Source organism: Dasypus novemcinctus, chromosome 19, assembly GCF_030445035.2.
Source record: "Dasypus novemcinctus isolate mDasNov1 chromosome 19, mDasNov1.1.hap2, whole genome shotgun sequence".
Taxonomy (NCBI): domain Eukaryota; kingdom Metazoa; phylum Chordata; class Mammalia; order Cingulata; family Dasypodidae; genus Dasypus; species Dasypus novemcinctus.
In genome coordinates, this window is record NC_080691.1 from 22,702,154 (window position 1) to 22,727,206 (window position 25,053).

The following is a 25,053-nucleotide window of genomic DNA, read 5'->3' on the forward strand; positions in this document are numbered from 1 at the left end:
CTGGACAGGTCCATCAGTGGCCGTCCCCAGCCCAAACGCGCGTTCCTGGCCAAGGCCACCTGCTCGTTCCCGAGGGAAAACTGCATCTGGAATTCTCCCTCCAAAGCCCTCCAGGTGGTCAAGGCGAGCCCCAGAGAGCTGTGGGCAAAGAGGGCCCTGCAGGCCAGCACCAGCCCAGGCAGAGAGAAGGAGCCAGAAAGCGGTCAAGGGTGGGGGGCAAAGGGAGGGCCCAGAGGGGGCCGACAAGGCTGTTTTGTTTTTTTTTCCTCTCCCCTTCACCCCCTCCCCCAGTTGTCTGTTCTCTGTGTCCATTGGCTGTGTGTTCTTCTGTGTCTGCTTATATTCTTATCAGCAGCACCAGGAACCTGTGTCTTGTTTTGTTGTGTCATCTTGTCGTGTCAGCTCCCCGTGTGTGCAGCCCCACTCCTAAGTAGGCTGTACTTTCTTTCACGCTGGGCGGCTCTCCTTAAGGGTGCACTCCTTGCACGTGGGGCTCCCCTACACACGGGACACCCCTGCATGACAGGGCACTCCTTGTGTGCGTCAGCACTGGGCGTGGGCCAGCTCCACACGGGGCAAGGAGGCCCTGGGTTTGAACCCTGGACCTCCCATGTGGTAGGTGGATGCTCTATCTGTTGAGCCACATCCGCTTCCCCGACAAGTCTGTTTTGGTCTCTAGAGACACCAACTCAAAAGGAGCAACTGAAAAGCCCTGGGGTAGCTCTGCCTTCAGGAACAGCACGATCCAGGAGCCCGCACGAGCTCATCAGGACTCAGCTCCTCTCTTCAGCTCTTGGCTCTGGAGAGGTCCTTTCCATGTGGTGGTCCTTGGCAGTTCCAAGTGTACATTAACTCAGCTTCCGGAAAGGGGGATTCTCTTGGCTCAAAATTCCAGTAAGTCCTGGAATCGAGTCTCCTTGGCCTGGCTTGGGTACATGCCCATCGGAGAACCAGTCACTGGGGCTAGGGAGAGGTTTTGCTCTCACTGGCCAGGCCTGGGTCTCCTGGTGGACTCGGCCCCATCTGGACCTCCTGGGGCTGACTGTGAGGGATGGGTGGTCCCCCAACCAAAACCAGGATGCAAGAAATCACAGAGGATGGAAGCAATGCTAGGGCCTACAAAAGTCACCCTGCACCAGGTACAATATCAGTCCCCAAAGTCACAGGTTACCCAGGGCAGCTCTAGAAAGAGTGTCAGCCTAGAGGCAGCCAGGAAAAAGTCCTGTGCCTGCTGATTTGCTGTGTGACCCCAGGCAAATACCTTCCCCTCTCTGATCCTGTCACTCCTCATGCTTACCACCTGAGGAGAGAGCCCTGGCTCACTGCTTCTCAACCCTGGCTTCATTTAGAATCACAGGGGAAGTTTTGAAAAAATATATATGGGTGCCCAGGTCCCATCCCAGGCAAATTATATCACAATCTCTGGAGAATAGGGTCAGGCCTCATTTTTAAAAGCTCTCCTCCAGGTACAAAGTCAGGCTTGAAAGCCCAGACCTGAAAAAAAAACCAATCTCTCTCAAATGCCTCCCAGCCCCTAACAGGATGGAATGAGAGATTTTGCATTTGTTGAAGGGCTTACCTCTTGCACATCTTCTTTTCTCAGGATCACGCCCTGTATTCCCCCCTATTAAAAGACTGAAGACAGCGAGGCTGGGTGGCTTGCCCAAAACCACACGGCAGTTCTGTCGCTCTGAGTGCAGAGCCTTCAGACTCTGGCAGAAGGAAGCCGGGCAGTGCCTCAAGGGCAGCCTCCTGCCTCTCTGTCCCGGTGGCTCTGCAGCCAGAGACACAGCTCTGCAAGGCCGCTCAGGCGCAGAGAAGCCGGTGCTCCCAGCAGGGCCGCAGGTGGGCGGAGATCACCTGGGAGACCCAAGCCCAGCTGGAGGCAGGGCAGCAGGTGGAGGTGAAGTTCAAGATCTCCAAGCAGGAGAATTCTCCCCAGCTGAGCTTCTCGCTGACATCCCAGAGGACACCAGGCCAGAGAGTGGACTTTGACGTGCTGCCAGCCTTGGGCGCCCGAGGGGAGGTGCCCGGGCGTGGGCCTGCGGAGGGCAGAGCAGAGGAGGGCCGCCGACAGCCGCAGAGGTTGTGCGGGGTGTGTAAGTGGGTGTACTTACCACAGCCTTCCTGCAGGTGGCAGCAAAGCGCCTCAAGGAAAGGGCACCTGGCCGGTTTGCACACAACCCTGGCGTGGGCTCGCGCAGTGGCCCTGGGTTCCGGTCCCACCAAGTCCACCAACGTGCCGCATGGCTTGAGCGAGGGGCTGCCCCACCCTGAGCCCCACGCCATCACCTAACGAGGAGGAGATTGACGCGCCCAGCGCCAGACCTGTGTGCATGACCTCCGGGTCACAGATGTGTGCCCTCAGATAACAGAACAAAGCACCTACTGTGTGCCCAGCGCCCTTCCAGGCATTGGGAACCTCGCCCTGGACCAAACAGCCACAGATCTACTCGTGTCTCTTCAGGTCTGCGTTTGGGTAACGGGATCTGGAGTGTCTGGATCTTTTTGGTTCCTGAGATTTAAAGAGCGTGTAGAAGGCAGGGATTCTCCCAGGCGTGGATCCGAATCGGCTCAGTTCCTCGGTTCAGAGTGAGAGTTTGAATGTCAAGTGCAAAGAAACCAGTTGATGTTCTATGACTTTAAACTTGAGGTCTCCTCTCTTTTGCTAGAGAGCAAGGAGAGCAAGTGCTGGAGAGGCGTGGAGGACGTGCTAGCTCCAAACTGAGACTTCCTCCACGAGGGGCATCAGGGGGGCCAGGAGGGGGCGGAAGACGGAACGAGCTTCTCAGCAGGGACATAAGGCTGGGCTGCGCTCAGCACCCCGTGGCCTCCCAGGGGGTCACGGACCACCCTCAGGGAGACGCTCAGGTGGAAGAGCTCAGCCGTCCTTCCACCTTGGCCCCCCAGGTCTCTTGTGGGAAATGGAGTGACACCGCCTTCCCCGCCTCCCCCGGGCCAGCTGCTCCGCGGCCCCCAGCCCCGCCCTCGGGGTGGCCTCATCTGTCGCCCCGCTAAGCCAGAGAGTCCGATCCGACTGGCGAAGCACTGGTACCAGCCTCCAAGCACTGTCCTGGGAAGGGAGTGCACTCAGCCCTGCCCGGGACGCTGGGTTGGTGGAACAGAAAGCGGTTGTCCATTTCCCAGCTGTGGGTCCTCGGGGTTCTCATCTGTAAAATGGGGTGACATAACTACGTCCCGGGGTTGGATGGGATAAAGCATGGCGAGGCACCTGGCACATGTAGGTGCTCAATTAAACTTTGGGGGTGGGTTTGCCAATTCCAAAGAAGGGTCCCTACTGTACCTCATCTTTGCCAAGATGGGCCAACATATCTTCTTTCCCCTCTTCCCCCAGTACAACAAGATGCCCAAGGGGAAAAGCTCCCTGCCCGCCCCCCCAAGCGTGGGCGGGAACTCCTGACAGTACCCGTCCTGGAGCCGGTCAGCCAGCAGCGCCAGCTCTGCGTCTACAGGGCCACCATACGTGATGCTGAAAACAAGACCCCTGGAGGCCTGCTGAACCTGCAGCCTCGCAAGTCCAGGCCCAGACCCATCACGGGGTCCCCGAGTCTCCATCATCTGCTGTCTCCCCACCTCCCGAGGACCCTCTTTGTAGAACGGGGTTCCTTTCTAGAAGTGATAGCCTTAGCACCTGAGGGGCAGGCAGCCAGTTTCCTGGTCACCAGCGCCTAGAGTTACCGGATGAAATACGAGAGGCCAAGTTAAGTGCGAGTCTCAAACAATGAGTCACTTTGTAGTAAAAGAATGTCCCGTGCAATATTTGGAACACAGACACACTAAAAGAAAGTAGTCATTGTTTACTGGAAACTGAGATGTAACTGGGTGTCCTGGGCTTGCACCTGTTCGATCTGTCGGCCCTACCTGCGACCCCACCTGAAACGGGGACTGCAGAGATGCTTTTGCCAGCTCCTGACGCACCTGCAGTGAGTGGGCGGCCATGCGCTGAGAAAGACTCTGAGGATGGGGTGTGGCTCAGCTGAAAAGGGTAACGCAATGAGCTAGTGCGGATGCACGTGCAGAGCGGGGTACAGCCAACACCGTGGTCGATTAGCGATGCCTGCTGTCTGTGCACGGGGTAAGGGGTCTTTGAGCACTGTGATTGATGAGTAATGTCTGCCCCCTGGGGAGCTGCTGGGCCTTGAGTGGGGCGGGGTGGAGGCGCCCCTGAGCCCTGCCCCTCAGCCCTGCCCCTGAGCCCTGCCCCTCAGCCCTGCCCCTCAGCCCTGCCCCTCAGCCCTGCCCCTCAGCCCTGCCCCTGAGCCCTGCCCCTCAGCCCTGCCCCTCAGCCCTGCAGAGTGTTGGGTGAAGGAAGAGACCACCCCACTGGTTGACGCCTAGAAGTTGCCAGAATACTACGCTTGATCTTAGCCAAAAGGCAGCGCTCCAAGGTGTACTCACCAAATGCAGTGACTGTGCCACAATGATGAGGGCGGGGGCTGATATGGGAGGAGTGGGGTGAGGGGTGGGGGGTATTTGGGAACCTCTCCTATTTTTTGAATGTAACATTTTTTGTGATCTATGTATCTTCAGATAAATACAACTTTAAAAATTGATGGGGGGAAACGGACTTTGGCCCAGTGGTTAGGGCGTCCGTCTACCATATGGGAGGTCCGCGGTTCAAACCCCGGGCCTCCTTGACCCGTGTGGAGCTGGCCATGCGCAGTGCTGATGCGCGCAAGGAGTGCCGTGCCACGCAAGGGTGACCCCCGCGTAGGGGAGCCCCACGCGCAAGGAGTGCGCCCGTGAGGAAAGCCGCCCAGCGTGAAAAGAAAGAGCAGCCTGCCCAGAAATGGCGCCGCCCACACTTCCCGTGCCGCTGACGACAACAGAAGTGGACAAAGAAACAAGACGCAGCAAAAAGACACCAAGAACAGACAACCAGGGGAGGGGGGGAAATTAAAATAAATAAATAAATCTTTTAAAAAAAAAAAAAAAAAAAAATTGATGGGGATGGGGGGTGGGGAGTAGGGTATATAACCTCTTATGTTTTTAAATGTAACGTTTTATGTGATCTATTAACTTTAAAAAAGATAATTTAAAAAAATTAAAATTAAAATTAAAAAAAAAGAAGTTGCCAGAAATAAGACTGACCCTGGCTGGGAATTGCAGGCCTGTCGGCATGGATCTGGCGGCCCCAGGGGGCCAGAGTGCTCCGTGGGACCTGCCTGCCAAGGAAGCTGCAGCCCACGTGCCCACCCGTACTGCACGGGCAGGGGTGGCACCCATCCAGCCACGACGGGTAGGTGAGAGACCGACAGTGCGGGGTGGCTGGGCAGGGGTCATGGCCCCCGGGCTCCCCCCGTGCCTCCGTTTCCTGTCCGCCCATGGGGTCCCAGTGTCTCCAGGGACTAACACCCTCTCTAACTCCTCCCCCCAAGGCTGCTGTGCGATGCCCAGGAAAGCAGTGTCACACGGGATGGACAGATGGACACCAGCGCCGGGTGTGGGGACATTCAGTGTCGCCTGGCAGGTGAGCCTGTGCGTGTGAGATTGAGGGACTCTGCCTGCCTCTCAGCCCTCCGCCTCCACAGCCCGCCCTGCTTACCCAGCCTGCCTGAGCGTCACTAAGTGCCACCTCGTATCAGCTGGCGGTCACCAGCTCACACACTCGCCTCTCCTGTGACCTGCACCCTGAGTCCAGACTCCATGGTTTGGCACCAGCCTGGGCTCTCAGCTTCTCTGTCACACACACACACACGCACATACACCCTACACACACACACGCACACACACATGCACACACAGCCCTGACCCAACACTGTCTAGGGCCAGCCTCCACGCAGCTGCTCAACTACTCTGCTCATCCAAACCCACTCACGTCCCTCCCCCTGCTGAAACCATTCTTGACCTGTCCATGACTTCTCTCTCTTCCCAAGTCCAAGCACTTTTATCAGGAAATGCAAAGAGTTTTCATCTCATTGGCCAGCCACCGTCAGTTGGCAGTGGCTGCCTGGAGAGGAACCTGTACTCTAAAGAGAAGAATGACGTAATGAGTGATGCCTGCCATGGGGCCATAAGGGAAAGTGGGGGCACAAATGCCATGACTGATTAGCAATGTCTGGCCTAGCTGTAGGAAGAAGCAGGTGCTCACAGGCCTACAGTGGATGCCCTCTGAGCTCAGCTGCTAGCGGGAGAACATGCCCAGTTCGACTAGTTTTGTCTGCCAAGGGCACAGATGGAGTACAGGCATGCATGCTATACACACAGCTGATGTTAGTGTGTGTGCTAATCCTTCCTTTTGGGTACTGGATGGTGGTGATGGCAGGAAAACATTGTAATGTACACTGAACTGTACACTTAAAAATGGTTAAAAAGGGAAGTGGATGTGGCTCAACTGATAGAGCGTCTACCTACCATATAGGAGATCCAGGATTCGATACCCAGGGCCTCCTGGCCTGTATGTTGAGCTGGTCCACGCGCAGTGCTGCCATGTGCAAGGAATGCTGTGCCACGCAGGGGTGCCCCACATGCAAGGAGTAGTGCACCCCTCAAGGAGAACAGCCCTGCACAAAAAAAAAACACAGCCCGCCCAGGAGTGGTGCCGCACACACAGAGAGCTGACACAGCAAGATGACACAACAAAAAAGACACAGATTCCTAGTGCCGCCTGACAAGAATGCAAGTGGACACAGAAGAACACACAGCAAATGGACAGAGAGAGCAAACAATGGGGGGGAGAGAAGGGAGGAGAGAGAAATAAAATCTTTTTAAAAAAAGGTTAAAAGGCAAATTTTGCTATACACACATATATACACATTTACAGCCATACATTCATGTGACCACAGTAACTTTTTAAAGTCAAGAAAGGAGGGAAGCAGACTCGGCTCAATGGATAGGGCATCCGCCTACCACATGGGAGGTCCGCGGTTCAAACCCTGGGCCTCCTTGACCCGTGTGGAGCTGGCCCACGCACAGTGCTGATGTGCACAAGGAGTGCCCTGCCACACAGGGGTGTCCCCCGCGGAGGGGAGCCCCACACGCAAGGAGTGCGCCCGTAAGGAGAGCCGCCCAGCGTGAAAGAAAGAGCAGCCTGCCCAGGAATGGCGCCGCCCACACTTCCCATGCCGCTGACGACAGAAGCGGACAAAGAAACAAGACGCAGCAAAAAGACACAGAACAGACAACCGGGGGAGAGGGGGAATTAAATAAATAAATAAGTCTTTTTAAAAAATAAAATAAAGTCAGGAAAGAGGGCTACTGTGGAAGGTCAGAAAAGGACTGATGGAAAGGCCCGGGGCGCCGCTTCACCGAGGCCTAAGGAAGGCGTGGGCGCGAGGGGACGGCAGGTTAAGGGGCTCAGGCGGCCTCCTCCCTCGGCCAAGGCTGAACCAGCCTCGCCCACAGCCCTGGGCATGACGGCGCCGGGCACAACAGAGGCCAGCGGGACCATCAGGCGGGCGCAGCTTTCACAAGGAGTCGTGGAGGGGCGGCCGGGAGCCCTGGCCCCCAGAGCGTCGTGGAGACAGTCGATAAACGCGGCGTTCCCAGGACAGGCTAGGGGGTGGCAGGCCAGGGCACGACTCGACCCGCCCCTTCCAGATACAGCAGGACACGGAGGGGCTCTCCCCGGGGAAAATCGCCGTCCTTGCCCAGTTCTCAGGCTCCTTTCTGGGGAACCCGTCGGTGACACAGGGCAGCTGAATGCAGCCGCAGTGTGTGGCCCTGGGCTGGGGGGGCTGAGGGGGGCTGTAAGGAATGGCCTTGGGGCTATTGGTGAAATCTGAATACGAGCCCTATGGGGATCATAGCTTTACATCAGTGTTAAAATTCTGAATTGCATCATTGTTCTACGTGTATGTGAGAGGATGTCCTTGTTCTTAGGAGATAAGTAGCAAAGTATTTATAAGTAAAGGGTCATAATATCTGCTACTTACACTCAAATTGCCCAGTAATAACAGTACCCATAAGATGGAGAGAGAATGAAGGGGGCGAACGTGGGCAGTTGTTCTAGCAGGAAGGATGAAGGGAGTTCTTTCGACTCACTCATTTGCAACTTCTCTAACATTTCAAATTATTATTATTTTTAGAACATTTTATTTGGAAATGAGTACAGCATGGGCTTTGGCATCAGGTAGTGTGGCAGACAACTTGCTGCTGTGTGACCTTGTGCAAATCTCTCCACCTCTCTGAGCCTCCACGTTCCCGTCTGGAAAAGGGGCCTTAGGATCCCTGCCCGGGGCACCTCTCACTATTGCTGGAAAGTCAGACGAGCTGATGGGCGGCCGAGGGCCCTGGCTTCCCGCCCCTTGGGGAGGGGTCCCTTTTGTACGCTCCTGACGGGGGCTGAGGCACCCGGGGCGCCCTGTGCGTTCTGAATCCTGGCGCTGGAGGCGGAGCTTGTGCCACGGCCCCTGCTGCCCGGGTCTGCTGCTGCCCTTGCCGGGTGGGGCGCGTGCCCCGCGGGGCTCGCCCGTGTGCGCGTGCGCGGAGGCCGCGCAGCGCTGCTTCCGCCGGCGGGCCCGGCGTCTGCCGAGGGGCTGCCAAGCCCTGACCCGGGCCCCCCAGCCCCGCTGTGCCAGGCCCCCCTGGGACTCTCCCCTCTCCAGCTGGAGGGCCGCTAAGCCCGGCCCAGGGGCGGGGACCCTGCTGGTTCTGTCTCTTGGCTCTGAGCGGTAGAGCTGCTCGTTGTCCTCTGCTCCCGGCCGGTCATCAGCGGCCACACGGCAGCGGCGACGGGGACCGGGGGCACAGAGCTGCCCTGGTGCCTCCAGGGACCCGGCTGGGTTGCTCCAGAACACCGGGGTGCCCTGTAGGGACCGTCAGACACACCCCGGCGTTCCCCCAAGTGCAGGGCGGGCAGAGAGCGTCAGGCCCGGGGAAGGGCTTCTGGGAGCCAGGAGCTTGCAGAGGGAGCCCAGGCCAGGTGCCGGGGCCAGCCCGAGGCCAGGCGTCGTCCTGTCCCCGGGAGGGGCCGGGAGCCGCGGCTGGGGGAACCCAGGCCAGGGGAGCCGAGGCCAGGGGCTTGGGCTCTGGAGCTGCCGCCGGGGCCCAGCCCTGGCTCTGCTTCTTCCTCACTGGGACCCTTCCTCTCTAGGTTTGTTTCCAAAGCTGTGAAACAGGGAGAGAAGGAACCTCGGGGTGTCATGAGGCTTAAGCATAGAGGGTTCTCAGCACAGGGCCTGGCACAGACTCAGGGCTCAGGCAATCAGCCTGACTGCTCGTCATTGTGGCTGCTGGTTTTTTTTTTCTTAAGGTAGCAATTTTTTTAAAAAGACTTATTTTTTATTTCTCTCTCCCAACCCCCTCCGTTGTCTTCTCTCTGTGTCCTCTTGCTATGTGTTCTTCTGTGTCCGCTTGCATTCTTGTCAGCGGCACCGGGAATCTGTGTCTCTTTTTGTTGCGTCATCTTGCTGCGTCAGCTCTCCGTGTGTGCAGCGCCACTCCTGGGCAGGCTGTGCTGTTTTCATGCAGGGCGGTTCTCCTTGCTGAGGCACACTCCTTGCGCGTGGGGCTCCCCTACGCGGGGGACACCCCTGCGTGGCACGGCACTCCTTGCGCGCATCAGCACTGCATGTGGGCAGCTCACCACACAGGCCAGGACCTCCCATATAGTAGGCGGGTGCTCTATCAGTTGAGCCAAATCCGCTTCCCTGTTGCTTTTTCTTTCCTCCTCTTAATACAGAGGAGTAAGCTGAAGCCGTGGGGCCTTGGAAAAAGCTCAGAGTAGCTCTGGGGATTCTTCGGTGGGGGGGGGGGGGGGAATGGGCTGGAAAGGTTGGGTGCTGCAGGCACAGTCTCAGGGCTCAGTCCGAGAAGAGCAGGCCACCGGGAAGCCACCAGGACCCGGGGCAGGGGCAGCGCTGCCGGGGCACCTCCACCCTTGTTTCCTCCAGCCCTGGAATCCCCCTCATGGTCACAGTGCTTTCTGGTCTCTGACCTTCCACGCCCGCTAGCCTTAACAGAAAGGAAGCTTGGACACTGGCTGCCACCTTGCCCTGGTCAGGCAGGGAAACCGAGGCACAGAGAAGTTGAGTGAGCTCAGTTACTTGGCAACTGGTGTCGGAGCTGAGATTTAAACCTAGGTAATCTGCTTTGGAGCATCCACGCTTAACCACTATGCTATCCTGCCTCTCAATATTGTTAACTTTTTTTAAAAAATCAAAGTAAAAAATAAAGTGGGTGATCCCAAGCAACACACCACTTTGATCCACACCCAGGTGGCAAAACAAAACATTCCCAGTCCCCTAGAGCCCCCTTGGCCCCCTATCCAGTCACTGCCCAAATTCTAGCAGCGCAGGTTCATTCTGTGTGATGTTGAACTTTACATAAATGTAGGGTGTAAACCATCCCCGTTTGCCCAGGACTGAGGGATTTCCTGGGACAGGAGACTTTCAGTGCTAAAATTGGGAATGCGCTGGGAAACCTGGGATGAGTTGGTCACCCCGCATAAATGGAATGGGTGTACTTTAGTGGGTGGGACCATGTGAAGCTTTCTGGGGATCCCAGAAAAGATCCCGTTCTTGGAGCTAATCGGTTCCTGCCGTGTGGGGCCCTTTGGACTGGCCTGGACTCGGGTGAGGGGGCTTTGACTGGGCGGCTTCAGCGAGGCATGATCCAGGGTGGGTCTTGGTCCTCTGCTGGAGTGCTTTATAAAGGGGACATACACCGAAAGAGCCACAGAGACAGAGAAACCCCAAGAGGCTGAGAGGCTGGAATGGGCGAAGCATGGAGGCACGGAAAGAGGCCCTCCCAGAGGCTGGGAGAGACAAGACCCCGAGGAGAAGGAGAAGGGCGAAGCAAGCCATGTGCCTGCTCACCCACAGTGGGGGGCTGGGAGAAAGCGCCTGGAGGAGAAGCAGACACGGGCAGAAGTGCCATCGTGCCTTGTCACATGCCAGGAGTCCAGGGTCACCAGTAATCCGCCTTCGGTGAGACAACATCTCTGATGATGCCTTGATTGAGACGTCTTCACAGCCTCAGAACTGTAAGCTTTTAACCTAATAAATTCCCGTTGGAAAAACCAATCCATTGTAGATGGCTGCCAGCAGCTTTTAGCAAACTGAAACAGCGGGTGACCCATCTTGTTTGTGAGAGTTACCTGGTCATGTGCAGTTGTTATCCTTTTCATTGTTGTATAGTATTCCACTGGGAGAACTTGCCACGTTTGTCCATTCTGTTGTTGCTGGTAGCCCCTCGAGTTTGTCCCATGTTTGGCTAGTATGGAAAGTACACTACACTATGAACATACTGGTTCGGGTGTTTTGGTAGACAAATGGATGGCTGCCACTCAATTTTAAGACTATAGTGACTTTTTTTGGCTTTTGTGTGTTGTTGGAAATAACACCGCCGAGTGGAGCTCCTGGGACCCCAAAGGGTCCAGAGTTTGCATCTGCTTCTCTGTTGCTGGCTGGCAGGGTGGTCCCTACAGCCAGTGAACTGTCTCCAGGGCCCATTCCGATGGTACCCTCGTCCTCTTCTTTGCTCCCTTTAAACAGTTCCAGAATCAGCAGACAAGCTCACATAGACTCCTCAGTGAAATCCCAAGCGGCCGAGCACACACGTGTCACAGCCATTCACCCGCTTGCCTGATTCTTATCCCGACCCCACTAACTTACCCACTTTCGCCAACTGTTAGGTCAGGCTAGAAATCCTCTAATTGGCAGGGCCGTTACGACCAAATGGGTTGAAAGCCAGTGCCTGCCTCGAACAAGGGCCGAGGCAAGAAGACACAGTGTCACTGTGCCCTCCCCTCCCCTGGTTCAGAGCCTGTGGGTGGAGACCTCGCCAGAGCGCCCTCTGCTGGGCTCGACCCCGCGGCAAGGACGGCGTGAGAACCAGAAATAAGCCCTGGCTCCCACCAGCGATCCAGAGGCACCGCCAGGTGGTGGTAGAGCTGCACGTTCTGAAGGGAGATCCCTTCTTCCAGAAGAAACAATCTAGATCGTTTTTGTGAGAAAAGTGGCCTGGAGGCGAGTTCTTAAATTGCTTTCTTTCCTAAATACTAGCCTAATTAAACTGGCCTACTTTTTACACCAGCTCCAGCCAGGCGTCCCGCTGCTCCGGCTCGTTCCGCAGCTCCGCGTGCCACCCTGGCTCTCTCCACAGGGACTTTGACTCCAGGACGCTTCTGTTTCCTTGACTTCCTTGGGTGTCAGCTTCCTCGTCTGTAAATCGACAGTGACGTTTGCCCTAATCCCATGAGCCCGGTGAGGCTAGTCAGCCTCACTGTACCTCAAGGACTTAATTGGGACCTGGCAATCAGCATCCGCCGTCTCGTCGTCATTATTGGCATCCTCAGGCCTCCTTTCCCTCAACCTCCCCGCGTGCCAAGGGCCCAGGCCGTGCCTGGCACGCAGAAGGGAGCCCGTGGGCACGGGCTGAGTGAATGAAGCAAGCAAGCTGGCCGCGCCGTCTTGGCTGTCCATCCAGATGTTCATGAACGGTGGCGCTCAGCTAGCCAGAGCAGAAGCCCACTCATTAAACTCATCGTTTGGCATGTGCCCCGCTGCGTTTACTTCCTCACCTCACCCCAGGGGTTCTCAGGCTTCAGTGGGGTACAGAAGCAGCTGGGGAGCTTGGTAAAAACCCCAAGGCCCACGGTCTTTCCCCCTTGTGCATCTGAATGCACCCGCCCCCCCCCCCCGAGCTAATCCGGAACACAGAGGCCCAGGCTCCAGGTCAGCTCTGCAGGGAGATTCTGGTACACACCCCGGTTTGAGAATCACAGCCCCGCACAGCCCTGCCTTCTATTGCTCAGCCTTGCCTGGGAGAGTCAGCCATGCTGTTGCATGCAGCAGTAGTTTTCCCTTGCTTTGTAGTGTTCCGTTGTGTTAATGTATGCACATTTGTGCGTTCCAATGTTGATGGACATCGGGGTTGTTTCCAAATTGGAGCTGATATAATTAGGTTACAATAGATATCCTTCCACCAGTCTTTTGGTGAATTTAAGCACACACTTCTCTTGAGTAAATATGCAAGAGTGGAATTGCTGACTTATACAAGTATATGAACATGTACTATGAGTGTATACACATACACATTATATATGTCTATATGCACATATATAGATACATATTTATATAACTTTAGAAAATACTACCATTTTCCCAAAATGATTGTACCATATCGCGCCCCCATCAGCAGTTACGCGTTTCAGTTGCCCCACATCCTTGTCAACACTTGGTATTGTCAAGTCCATTTAATCTGAGGCGTTCTGGTGGGGGGTGGGAGCTTCTTACTGATTTCCAGTTTCCTGATTTCTAAGGCTTGACGCGGGAGGAACTGAGTCCCCCGATTAGCCACTGCCCTTTTTTCCCCCCACGGTGTCAGATAAAGCTGGGGGATTCGTCATGCTGCTGCCCCCGTGTGCTCTGGGGCTGCTTCCAGTTTTCTCCTGGGCACAGGTGCAGAGCTGAAGGCATCAGGACTGTTCTGGGCCCAGTGGGGCAGTGGGAGCGGCTGTGTGTCTGTCGGGCAGTCAGCTGTGAGCGTGAGGCTGGGCCGGCCCTCCCGCTTTAACCCTGCACCTGCGGGCTGGGCTGTTCCCTGCCCTGTCCAGCCAATGAGGCGCCAAAAGAAAGTCGGCAGCGGCGGGAGGAGAGGCAGGGCGAGGTCTGCCTGGAAGAGGGGACGCCTGGGCAGCGTTCCGCGTTCCGAGCCGTGGTCACGTTTCACCCTGGAAATGGACCCTGGAGAGGCGCTTCCCCTTAGAGAAGGGGCTAAGAGAGAAAACGGCGTTGGCAGGAAGGAGAGGCCGTTTCATTTTTTTACTAAAGCAACAGCTCTATAAAACAGAGAGGGCAGGGCCGGAGAGGCTTGGAATTGGAATCCAGGTTACCAGATTCCAAGTCTGTGCTTTTTTTCCCAAAAAAACTGATTTCTTCTCCTAGAAGCAGTTCAACTATTTTGTTGTTGTTGTTTTTCAATCTAATGGAATTCATAGGCCAGTCATCCAACCAACAAGGTAGGTAGAATAAAAAGGATTGCTGGGAACTGCTGAAACTAGAAGTTCAAATCTGGTTGTCTCTCCCAGTCTGAACAATGAGTCACCCGCACCATCCTGGAATGTTCTAGCAAGAGGTCTTTCCAAATGCAGCTTGTGTCGTGCTGCAGGGAAGGTCCCCTGATGCCCAGACCCCAATCTCCTCTAGAAGCACCACTGGGGTCCCCCCCTTCCCACCTGAAATGAGGGTGATGTGCAAAGGGGAACGAAGAGAAAAGGGGGTGCCCACAGATGAGAGGTTTCAGTTAATTTCTGCAAGAGAGAGAGCAGGTGAGAAAGTGGTGACAGGTGAAATGGAGCAGAGCCCAGAGTAGGTGGCTGTCAGCCTGCAGACACCTGGGCAGGTGTCAGCTCCGTTCAAGCAGGTGTGAAGGGCAAGAGGGAGAAGGGGGGCTGGAAACAGGATGCAGAGGTAGCCGAGAAGCCCATCGTTGGCGTCCCCTCCTGTCCCCAGCGGAGGAGCCCAGGCCTCACCCTGGGGTCCCCCTGCGCTCTCAGCACCTGCTGGAGCAGGCAGCCCCCCCGAGGCCAGTCCCAGGGTGGCCACTAAGCCTTGTGGCTTCCGTAAGGATTATAGGGAGGTCAAATGTATAATCTGAGGCCCTATGGGTAAACCAAATTCCACATTTCACATTATATCCAAATTTTGGGAGGTGCAGCTCTACATTCCATTTGCACAGAAATTTGAGGGCCAACAGAACAAAATTCTAATGTAAATGGAGGTATAAATGAGCTTCCCAAATACGGGGAGTTCTGGCGGTGGATCTGTGATCCTGATTGAATCAAGAAGGAGCCTGGTGCTCCGAGAGGTTGTCCCTGCCCCTCCACTAGACTTCCTGACCCCAATTTTCCTGGCTTCCTAATACAGCTTTTTAAAAAATTATTTCCCCTAACATTGTATTCTGAAAAGCTTTCAAACCTTCAGAAAAGTTGCAAAAACAAACTCCTCTTTGCCCTTTGCCACATCTGCTTTGCTCTTCTTTCAGTCTTGCATGCTTTCTCCTAAAACTTAAATACATGGTGCCATGTGAGAGAAACACCACTTCCTTCACCCCCAAAGGCTTCCATAGGGATCTTCTGAGAACGAGGACAGTTTTTTAGTAACCACACTGCAAGAATCAGCTTCAGGAGCTTAAGATTAATACAGTATGATCATCTAAAAATACTCCATTTTCAGATGTTTGCTAGTTTTCCTAAAAACGTCCTTCATAGAAAATTTTTTCCAGCCCAGAACCACACCTTGCATTTACTTCTCATGCCCTTTGATATCTTCTTTCACCTTGTAATTGCTGGATAGTGCCTCCTGGAAGGCAAATTCATTGCCAGTCCTGCCCCTCCCACAGGGCAGAATTTTGATGTGTGTGTGCATGCACACACATGTGTTGTGGCCATGTGCACATGCATGTGTAGATGTGTGTATGTGCATGCACGTGTATATGTGTGCACTGCAATATGTACTGTAACATGTGCATGTATGCACGTGTGTGCGTGCACCCATGTGTAGATGGGTATGTGTGTGCACATGCCTGTGTATATGTGTGTGCATGCACATGCGTGTGTGCATAATAAGCATGTGTGTATGGGAGCTGGGCGGGCTCCCTCGGCTGCAGAGGAGGGGATTGGAGTATAGTTCAGGAACCAGAGGCGGCGGGGTAGCAGCCTATTACTCTTCTGTAATGGATTATCATTTTAGTGGCTTAAAACAATACGGATTTATTATCTTACCTTTCTGGAGACCAGAAGTCCAAACTCCATTTCACTGGCCTAAAATCGAGGTGCCTGGATGCTCGAGGGGAGTACCACTCCCGGCCTTCTCCAGCTCCTAGGGGTCACCAGCATTCCTTAGCGTGTGGCCCCTTCCTCCGTCCCTCAAACCAGCACCCTTGCATCTTCGCCTCTGCTCCATCCTTACGTGCTCTAGCTCTACCACTCTGACCCTCCCGCCTCCCTCTTATATAGGAGCACACAGATAACCCTGGAGAACCTCTCCAGCTCAAGATCCTTAACTTACTTCCTTCTACCTTGTCAGGTAGCATGTTCATGGATTCTGGGGATTCGGACATGGACATCTTGGGGGGCCATTATTTCCCTGCCCCGGGCAGGAGGCAAACTGGCCCCTGGGACCGAGGGCTGCAGGGGAGGCTGACCATGAGCATGTGAATCAGGGAGTAGATGGCAGCCTCAGGTGGGCTGACCATGACCTTGTGGTACATGGGGGCCAACGCCACTATTGGAGCTTTTCTACTGAGGAAAGGACTGTACTTTTGTGCAGGTGTCAGATGCCAGCTAGAAACCAGAATACGGGTCCTTTCCAGCCGAGCCCGCAGGTGCAAGGGGTTGAATGGGCCACACCCTCACGGTCCCATTTGATAGGGAGTAGAGAACCGCCCTGCAGACTGAACACACGCCCCGTGCACCCAGGCCCGCCCGTCCTTCAGCGGTCACGGACAGCCACGCATGCCCGGGTGTGGTGGGTTTAGCGAAGGCTGACGCAACCTTAAAAGGACGGATGCCTGTGACACTCAGAAATCCGTGGGACCTACGGTAAACGGGAAAATGAGGGAGCAGGTGAGTAGGAAAAGCAAGAAGGGGCCGGCTGTCCTTAAACGGTGCCACAGCTGGACGTGGGTAGTAGAGAGCTGTTTGGAGACGGGACATTACGAACCTGCCAAGAGAAGGGTCCGCATCTCTCCTGGGGAGAGGGAGGGGCAGCGGGAGAGGTTCTGAGTGGCGTGGGTGGCACCACCTAGAGCTCCAGGTGCGTTCTCAAGCTATGTCAGGGCAGGCCAAAGAGGGCGGGAGAGCAGGGGGTGGGTAGAATCCCCCGCCCGCCGCGGGGTCTGCTTGCAGGGAGACGCACCCAGCGGTCCCTCCGTCTCCCCAGCTCGCGCCACTCCAGGCCTCCTACTGGGCAAGGTCCTCGGCGACTTTCTCCAGCCCGACAGATGTTTCCTAGACCAGACGGAGACAGCCATTGACCTCGGCTGTATATTCCTTAAAGAAAATTGCTCTCGATGCTCAGCTCCAGAGCTCCTGAAGGTGCGCAGGGTGAGCCCTGGCCTTCGGCTCGCGGGGCGCTTCTGGGAAGGAGCTGAGCAGGTGCCGCAGCTCTGCGGTGCGCACCTACCAGGAAACCTGAGGGCCGGGGTGGAGGAAGGGAAGCAGGGCGTTCCGGCAGCCAGGACGGTGGGTTTTGGTGGTGGGCATTGGATGGCCTTTGCCCTAACAGCGCACTTTTGATTCTTTACTGGTTCCGGGGCCACCAGCCGTACTTGGCACACCTCGGCTAGTAGACGCGTCAGCCCCCTCTGCCTCCGCGTGCCCTTCTCCCGCATGCGCCGTCTCCCCTTCTCTTTTAAGGACACTTGTCCCTGGATGTAGGGCCCACACTCTCCAGGATGACCTCAGCTGGAGATCCTTGCCTGAATGACCTGTGCAAGGACCAAGGAAGGGCGTGTCCACAGGAGATTTGAAACTCGGTGTGTATCAAAACCAGAAAGTAAGCTCTTCCGGGTTTCAGTGACCGAAGTCTGCTTCACCCCTCAGCTGAGCTAGAAATGCAGAGGACTGGGCCTTCTTGCCTGTCTGCTGGCCACAGACCTGACAAAGCCGTGCCCTTGGTCACAAGAAGGGGAGGGGGGCGGTAATGCCAATATCCGTGCAGAAACATCTAGCAACGCAAAACCAGATCTGTGTGCTTGCTGTGCTGAGAGGTCTGGGAAACTTCCAATACGCCTTGCGAGACGAACACAGCAGCGCACCGAGGTTAACTGGGGTGAAGACGGGGCCGAGTTGGTGGTCAGTGTGAGAGCTGTGAGGACAGGACGGCTCTGCTTCCTGAAAGCGGGAAACGACGGCAAATAAATAAGAAAAGGTAGAAGGACCCAGCCAAAAAGAAAACAGGGCGAGAGCCAGCGGCAGAAGAGAAACGGCTTTCTACCTTCCTGGCGCCTGGCGTGAGCTGGAAAGGGAGGTCAGAGGTGTGGGGGCAGCAGCACCTGGTGGTTGGGAGGAGGGGCTGTGCCTCGAGAGGCTGGAGGGCCTGGACGTGGGACCTGGAGAGCCTGGAGGACCTAGAGAGGCTGGAGGGCCTGGAGAGCCTGGAGGACCTAGAGAGGCTAGAGGACCTGGAGAAGCTGGAGGACCTGGAGAAGCTGGAGGACCTGGAGAGGCTGGAGGAACTAGAGAAGCTGGAGGGCCTGGAGAGGCTGGAGGACCTGGAGAAGCTGGAGGACCTGGAGAAGCTGGAGGAACTGGAGAGGCTGGAGGACCTGGAGAGGCTGGAGGAACTGGAGAGGCTGGAGGACCTGGAGAGACTGGAGGGCCGGGAGAGGCTGGAGGATCTGGGCGTAGGACACTGGTCCCCACCCCACCCTGAGCTGCACCCACCTGGCGTCAACTACCACAGGGCGATTTCAAGATTTTCCCTACAGAATGGAATGAGCTTTCCAGGGGCGACCAGGGCTACAAGCGTGAGGGTCTGTGCCCCCGAGGGAGAGGAGGGGGCTCTGCATGGCTGCCACCTTCTGTCCCCACTTGCCCCCAAAGGGGCCCCGAGCCCAGGGCTGTGCCTCACGTGGACTTCCTCCCCACTCGCAGGCAGCCTGTCCACTGCCAGTCTGGGGCTTGGAAACCACTGCCTGTGGGCAGAGAGCGGCTGACATTTTTAAAGATGCTGGAGAGAAAGGATGGGGGGCGGCGGAGGGCACAGAGACACTGTGACCTGCGAAGGTTAAAATAGTGACACTCTGGCCCTTGAACAGAAAACATTTGCCGAGCCCTGGACCTAAATTAAGAAGCTTCATCCAGTGACCCCCAGACTGCAGGAGGAAACTAATAAACCAGGGAACCGATGAGAACTTCCAACTTCATGATTGCATTCAATTTGATTTCTTGAAGGTCGCAGTCGTGCAACAAGGCTAAGTGTTCCTTAGGAGAATGCTGCAGAGCGTTGACTTGAGACGTAGGTGATTTCTTGTGCTCCTTTGAATAGCCGGTGTGGAAATAAGCTCATCAAAGGGCATGAGAACAACGGCCCCCGTGTAGAGCTAGTCCTAACTCGTGCTAACCAGTGGTCCTGTGCAGCCCCCCCCGCAGCCCCCCTCCTAGGGCGCGGGGACCTGCGGTGCAGGAAATGCTGGCGCCGCTTCCCTTCCTCCTCGGCGAGGCTCAGGCACAGCTCTGAAGGCGCCTCTGAGGTCCACGCCGTGGTGTTCCCCAACTCATTTAAGAGCCCTGCCTCCCAGAAATACAGCAATGCAGAATCACCCAGAAGATCCAGGGACAGCTGGAAGCCTTGTCCGTGGAGGACACTCTTGGGAATGAAGTCTGAGGTTTCCAAATGGGAGCAGGCTCCCCGAGCGCTGAGCTGTTCTCAGAAATCCAGCACACTCAACGAGAGCGCCCGTAGGCTTTCAGGCCCCAGGTGAGATGCGCAGGACCTCAGCTGCTGCAGCAGGAAGGCGGATCTGGGCGTGATGGGGGAGAGGGGGCCAGAGAGCCACGTGACCTGGCGATGGGCGCGGGAGCAGGCGAGACCTCACGCCCGGGCAGGCCTGCCTTCTCCTTCCTCCTGCATCCCCAGGACCGCTGGGGCTATGTTCACACTCCCGTTATCACCCACAATATCTGTCAAAGAATGGGCTGCAAGGAGTTCCACACACACTCGTTGATAAAAAGGCTGCAGGATGAATGGAGGAAACTAAAGAAAGGACCGTGGGAGGACGTTGGAGGCAAAAACACAGGAAGTGTGGGCGCTTGCCTTCAATATTAGGCAAAAATATCCTGCAGAAATTCAATTCAATCATGACAGCTACGTAAGTGTGTTAAAAGAAACCAAGGCTATTTCAGGCATTTTCCAAATCTTATTAAATTGAAATCGTGAAGATTCTAGGCCCTTCCCTTTGAATGGATCCTAGAATCTCTCAGAGACAGAATAACTATTAGATGAGATGACAGCAAGTTTTTTTCATAAAGGGCAAGACAGTAAACATTTTCATCTCTGAAGACCACAGCTATTCCATCTGCCCATGTAGCCACCTTAGACCACCCATTAGCGAATGGAATGACTGTGTTCCAGTAAAACTTTATTTACAAAAGCCATCCACAGGTGGGCTTTGGCTCAGGGGCCATCATTTGCAAACTCCAGATCGGCACTGTCCAAAAGCTCTTTTGGTGGTGATGGAGTTGTCCTGTTTCTGTGTATACATCTACTGAGAACTTGAAATGTGATAATGTGACCTAGGAACTAAACTTTAAATTTGATTTCCTTTTAGTTAATTACCTGTCCAAGGCCACATTGACTGGTGGCTACCATAAAGAACAGTGCAGGTCTAGATACAACACTTTAGGGGTAGTGGATGTGGCTCAAGCAGTTGAGCACCTACCTCCCACACGGGAGGCCCCCGGTTTGGTGCCTGGTGCCTCCTAAAGAAGATAAACATGCAACGAGCAGACAGTAAGCAGACATCGAGCAAAAACAACGAGCAGTGAGCAAAAACAACGAGCAAACAGACAAGGGAACCATTTCAGGGCACTACCTGTACACTGCCTGTACGCACACAGGCCATATATACATTTCCCTATTTCATTACTCTTATACCTTATAATCTGAGATGTCAGTAATTTAAATATACTAATACAGGTTAAAGTAATTTTCTAGAATTCAATTATATTCATCAAAAATATTTTGAAATCTGTGAATTACTATGCCTATTAAGGCATGATGAAACTATCTCCCCTGTGCTAGGCCAACTGGGCCTCCGCGGAGCTCGTCCTTCGGCATAAATCCCCAAACTCCCGGGAGAAAACTTGTCTGTCTACCTTTTCACTGAGCCGGGAGGGACTTCACTGGTTCCTGCCCTGCCGCACTGAAGCGTCTCATCCCCCTGGGGAAGCACTGGCTCACACAGGCACGGCAGCCCCGATCCTCGCTCTCCGGCTGCTGCATTGGTCAGTGTGCTGTGACCGTTGACACAGCACTTACCAGTGTCACCCACGCAAGGGTCGAGCTGCTTTGGGCACTGCCCACTCCTTAAGCCCTGGGTATCTTGGTGGAATTTCCGTCACTAACCCTGTTCAGTCGGGTCAGGCTTCCAGCACGTCTTCATTTCCTCGGGCTGCCGTAACTGGAGGGCTCAGACCACAGAAATGTGTCGTCTCCCAGTCCTGGGAGCGGAAATCGCGGCGTCAGCAGGGCGGGCTCCTTTCGGAGGCGCTAGTGAAGCGGCCTTCCTCGCCTCTCCTGGCTCCCGGCTGCTGCCCACCGCCCTCGCCGTTCCTTGGGGGGCATCCCCGTGTCGTGGCGCAGCCTTCCTGCCTGCGTGTCTCTTCTGTGTCCCTGTGTCCAAGTCTCCCCCGCTCTCACAGAGATACCAGCCCCTGGACCCAGGGCCCTCCCTCATCCAGCATCACCTCGTCTTAATCCAATCACATCCCCAAAGACCCAAGCCAGGTCCCGTTCTGAGGTTCCGCGTGGACGTGAACGTTGGGGAGACGCTACTCATCCACACACGAGCACCTTGAGCCACCCGACCTGGTAATGGGTTTATCTTGCACCTGCACTCACCACTCGGTATGCGGGTACCCAAGCGGCCAGCTTGGGGGTATGGAAGGAAGGATGAAGCTGGGGTTCGCGTGCCTCCGGGTCGCCAGGTGGCTGGTCTGCTGCCCGGTGCCCGTGGCTCACGGCCTATGGAGGGCAGGTGGAAGCTGCGGGCGGGGGCCGGGGCTGCTTTCTCTCTGGAGCCACCCGTCGCTTGCATTGACTCACCCGCTCACGGGTGCGCTCTGAGCATGGCTGTGACCGCAAGCTCCGGTTCGCTGTCAGCTCTTTTCCTGAGATCCCTCCTCTCTGCCTCCTGCTGCCACGGGCCCGAGATGGAGGCTGAGCTCTGTGGTCTCTACCCCAGAAGATGAGAGCGGTGGCATGGCGCCACTGCTGAGGCCACGCTGCCACCCACTTCCCCAAGCCCCGTGCTTCAGCTAACATGGGGGTCAGGATGCCTGTTTGCAGGGTAGGTGGGAAGGCTGGGGACGACGTAGGGAGAGCACCTGGCATCGTGAGTAGCCCCCAGTGGGGGTGGGGCGGTCAGTAAAATGTCACTATATTCTTACTCGAGGAAGGCGTATGTGGCCAAAAGCAAAACAAAGGGCCGGCGTGGGCTGTGCGATAAATGAGCTCTTGCAAACCTGCACTGTGTAGGCCTCCAAGCACCCCTACCCTGGCTTGGAGCCTTGTGACTCAGTTTCCCCAATGTGTCCCAGCAGTCCTGAACGTGCAATCTGTGCGGCTCTCACTGAGCCCTCTGTGTCACCTGATATTCCCACTCTTCCCTCGGAAGAGAGAGGGGTCTCTGCCCCCAAAGTACACCTTGGGGCGCTAACCACTCACGCCCGGGAGCAGGAGAGTGGGGCGCTGGAGTTTGACACCGCAAAAGGTCTCCAAACAGTCCTGACATAGCAGCATTTCTGCAATTTTGGGGACCCAAATGTGGGGAACTTCCTACTCAAGCAGATCCAGAAAACCTGGTGCTCCAAACCCTCCACCACTCCTCTTCCCAGCCTGGTTTCCCTTAGCACCGCCGCAGAACCTCAGTTTTCCTCCTCTGCATCACGATTTCTCGTGTGAGGACTAGCGGGGAAATGGTAATCAACAGGACCCCCAGCCTCGGCGGTAAACCCCAGGGAGAGGCGGGGAAGTGTCACCCGGAGAAGGGAGGGCGGGGCTGCGGACCCCGAGTCCCATCGTCTTTCCAGGTCAGAAGGACAAGCGTGGACTCGTGGGAAGGTCTACGCGGGGAGAACCGAAGCTGCCCTCGGGCCCACCCGCCCTGCGGGGTCTGCCCTAGAGTAGTCCTGCCCGCCGTTCCTGACCTTAGCCCCACGAAACCCTTGTCCTTCAAGAATGGTAAGAACTCTCTGCGCGTCCACTCAGAGCCACTAGTAGGGGACAGAAAGCAACGGAAGCAGGAGAAAAAGAGGAAAGAAAGGCATGTAGGGCGGCAGACTTGGCCCAGTGGTTAGGGCGTCCGTCTACCACATGGGAGGTCCGCGGTTCAAACCCCGGGCCTCCTTGACCCGTGTGGAGCTGGCCATGCGCAGTGCTGATGCGTGCAAGGAGTGCCCTGTCACGCAGGGGTGTCCCCTGCGTAGGGGAGCCCCACGCACAAGGAGTGCGCTCCGTAAGGAGAGCCGCCCAGCGTGAAAGAAAGTGCAGCCTGCCCAGGAATGGCGCCGCCCACATGGAGAGCTGACACAACAAGATGACGCAACAAAAAGAAACACAGATTCCCGTGCCGCTGACAACAACAGAAGCGGACAAAGAAGATGCATCAAATAGACACAGAGAACAGAAAACCGGGGTGGGGGGGGGAGGGGAGATAAATAAATAAATAAATCTTTTTAAAAAAAAGAAAAAGAAAGATAGGCATGTAGGAAAGAACAGGGGCGAGGGAGAGAACGACGTTCCGAAGGTTCCAGAGGTTGCTACCACCAGATGTCTCCTTGGCAACATCATATTTGATTGAGTCACATGTCCCCTGAATTTAGACACATTGTTTTATTGTTCAGGCAGAACAGGCCCTGAAGCATCCTCCAGTGCCTCTGAACCCCTCGTTTAGGCCTGTGACCTTGGACCCAGCACCACCTGCTGGTGCCATGTTGGTGCTGGCACCTTGCAGCTCAGAAGCTCAAGAACGCTTCCAAGAGGGACTCGATACCCAGAACAGCCATGGAACGTGCCGGTAAGAGTAATCTACAGGCATTGTAATTTAGCTTAAGCCAAAGGGCTTCTCCTGCTCTCTCAACTTGGCGTTATTTCAGCTACAAATAACAGTGAACCCAACTCACGGGCACTTACACAATTGTTGCTATTTGCCTCCTATTACAAGAAATCCTGATGCTGGCCATGCAGGGCTCCCACAGAAGCTCAATACTGATTTCTCAAAATGCAGATTTCCTCTCCAAGCCACTACTGAGATTTGGGGCCAGGTAGCTGCTGGTTGGGGGTCTGTCCTGTGCCTTGTAGGGCCTTGTCCTGACCTTCTCCCCCAAACAAGAAACCAATCGCACACACGGCCCCTGTGTAACAGCAAAAAGTTGTCTCCAGACGTTGGCCAGTGTCTCGTGGGAGCACAGTCGTGCCCAGTCCTTTCTGGCTTTCAGGTCGGTCATCTTTAGGTGTCATCTCCTCGTGGCACAGGCCAGTCAGAGAGAGCAGGAAGGGGGATGACATCCGAGGGTCAAGAACACGGGTTTCTTAACTGCCTCATCCAGCAAATTCCCTGGCATTTCGTTGCCCAGGACTCTGTGTGATTCGCCTTACCTCGAAGGTGGCTACCAGCAGGGGGAGAAGACGACAGTGAATGCGGCCGGGTCAGCCCACCAGCCGTGTCCGCCACACCTGTCCAGAGCTGCTCCTCCCCAGACACCTGCCCCCAGGTGCGTTTGGCTCCTGCCCCCAGTCTTTAAAGCAGGGTTTCTCAACCTCCGCACTACTGACATTTTGGGCCAGATATTCCTTTGCTGTAGGGCACTGTCCTGTGCACTGGAGAAGGTTTAGCAGCATCCCTGGTCTCTAGCTACTAGATGCCACCAGGGTGTGATAATTAAAAATGTCTCCAGACTTTGCCAATGTCTCCTGGGAGAGCAAAATCCCCCCCATTGAGAACCACGGCTTTAAACGAAGCCCCGCCCTCCTCTGGGGTTAGCTCGGGTGGCTGAGGACCTCGCCATTTGCAAGGACAAAACAAAATTGTCTGGCAGTAATTACCCTCCCAGGTACCGTTGTCTCTCTCCCTCCTCCCCTTCCGTCCCTCCCTTTTCTGGCCCTTTTAGCGCATGGTTTTTAACTGCTTAGGAAGCATACTGTTCTCTCATGCAGATTTCTTTCTTCCTAGAGGAAAGTTGGAGAGCTGGATGAATCCTATTGTCAATGAGATTTCTCGTTCAGAGGTTGTAGAATCCTGGAACAACAATGCACCAAGAAACTTCTAGAGATCATCTGGCAATTGCTCCCCCCCTCCCCATTTTTAGAGAAGTTGTAAACTTACAGAAAGACCATGCATAAAATACAGAGTTCCCATATAGCA

At 55.5% G+C, this 25,053-nt stretch overlaps 1 protein-coding gene across 2 annotated transcripts; it reads left to right on the top strand.

Moving 5' to 3' along the window:
• Nucleotides 1-3,835: 3,835 nt before the first annotated feature.
• On the top strand, nt 3,836-25,053 carry LOC111765980 (uncharacterized). 2 transcript variants are annotated; one of them, XM_071210030.1, is made up of 6 exons: nt 3,836-4,096; nt 5,131-5,264; nt 5,400-5,491; nt 23,534-23,706; nt 24,266-24,403; nt 24,862-25,053. In XM_071210030.1, exons 1-6 carry the CDS (start codon nt 4,029-4,031, stop codon nt 24,956-24,958), a joined length of 702 nt encoding a protein of 233 aa, XP_071066131.1. In that variant the 5' UTR covers nt 3,836-4,028; the 3' UTR covers nt 24,959-25,053. The 2 variants fall into 2 exon arrangements, 1 of the variants encoding a protein (XP_071066131.1); XR_011646590.1 differs by lacking the exons at nt 23,534-23,706; nt 24,266-24,403; nt 24,862-25,053 and adding an exon at nt 6,383-6,861 and having other exon boundaries at nt 5,131-5,260.

Coding starts and splice junctions, on each gene's coding strand:
- LOC111765980 (XM_071210030.1), top strand. CDS start 4,029: ATGCACGTGCAGAGCGGGGTACAGCCAACACCGTGGTCGATTAGCGAT. Junction 5,492..23,533: donor CATTCAGTGTCGCCTGGCAG/GTGAGCCTGTGC, acceptor TTTATTGTTCAG/GCAGAACAGGCCCTGAAGCA. Junction 23,707..24,265: donor AACAGCCATGGAACGTGCCG/GTAAGAGTAATC, acceptor TTCGTTGCCCAG/GACTCTGTGTGATTCGCCTT.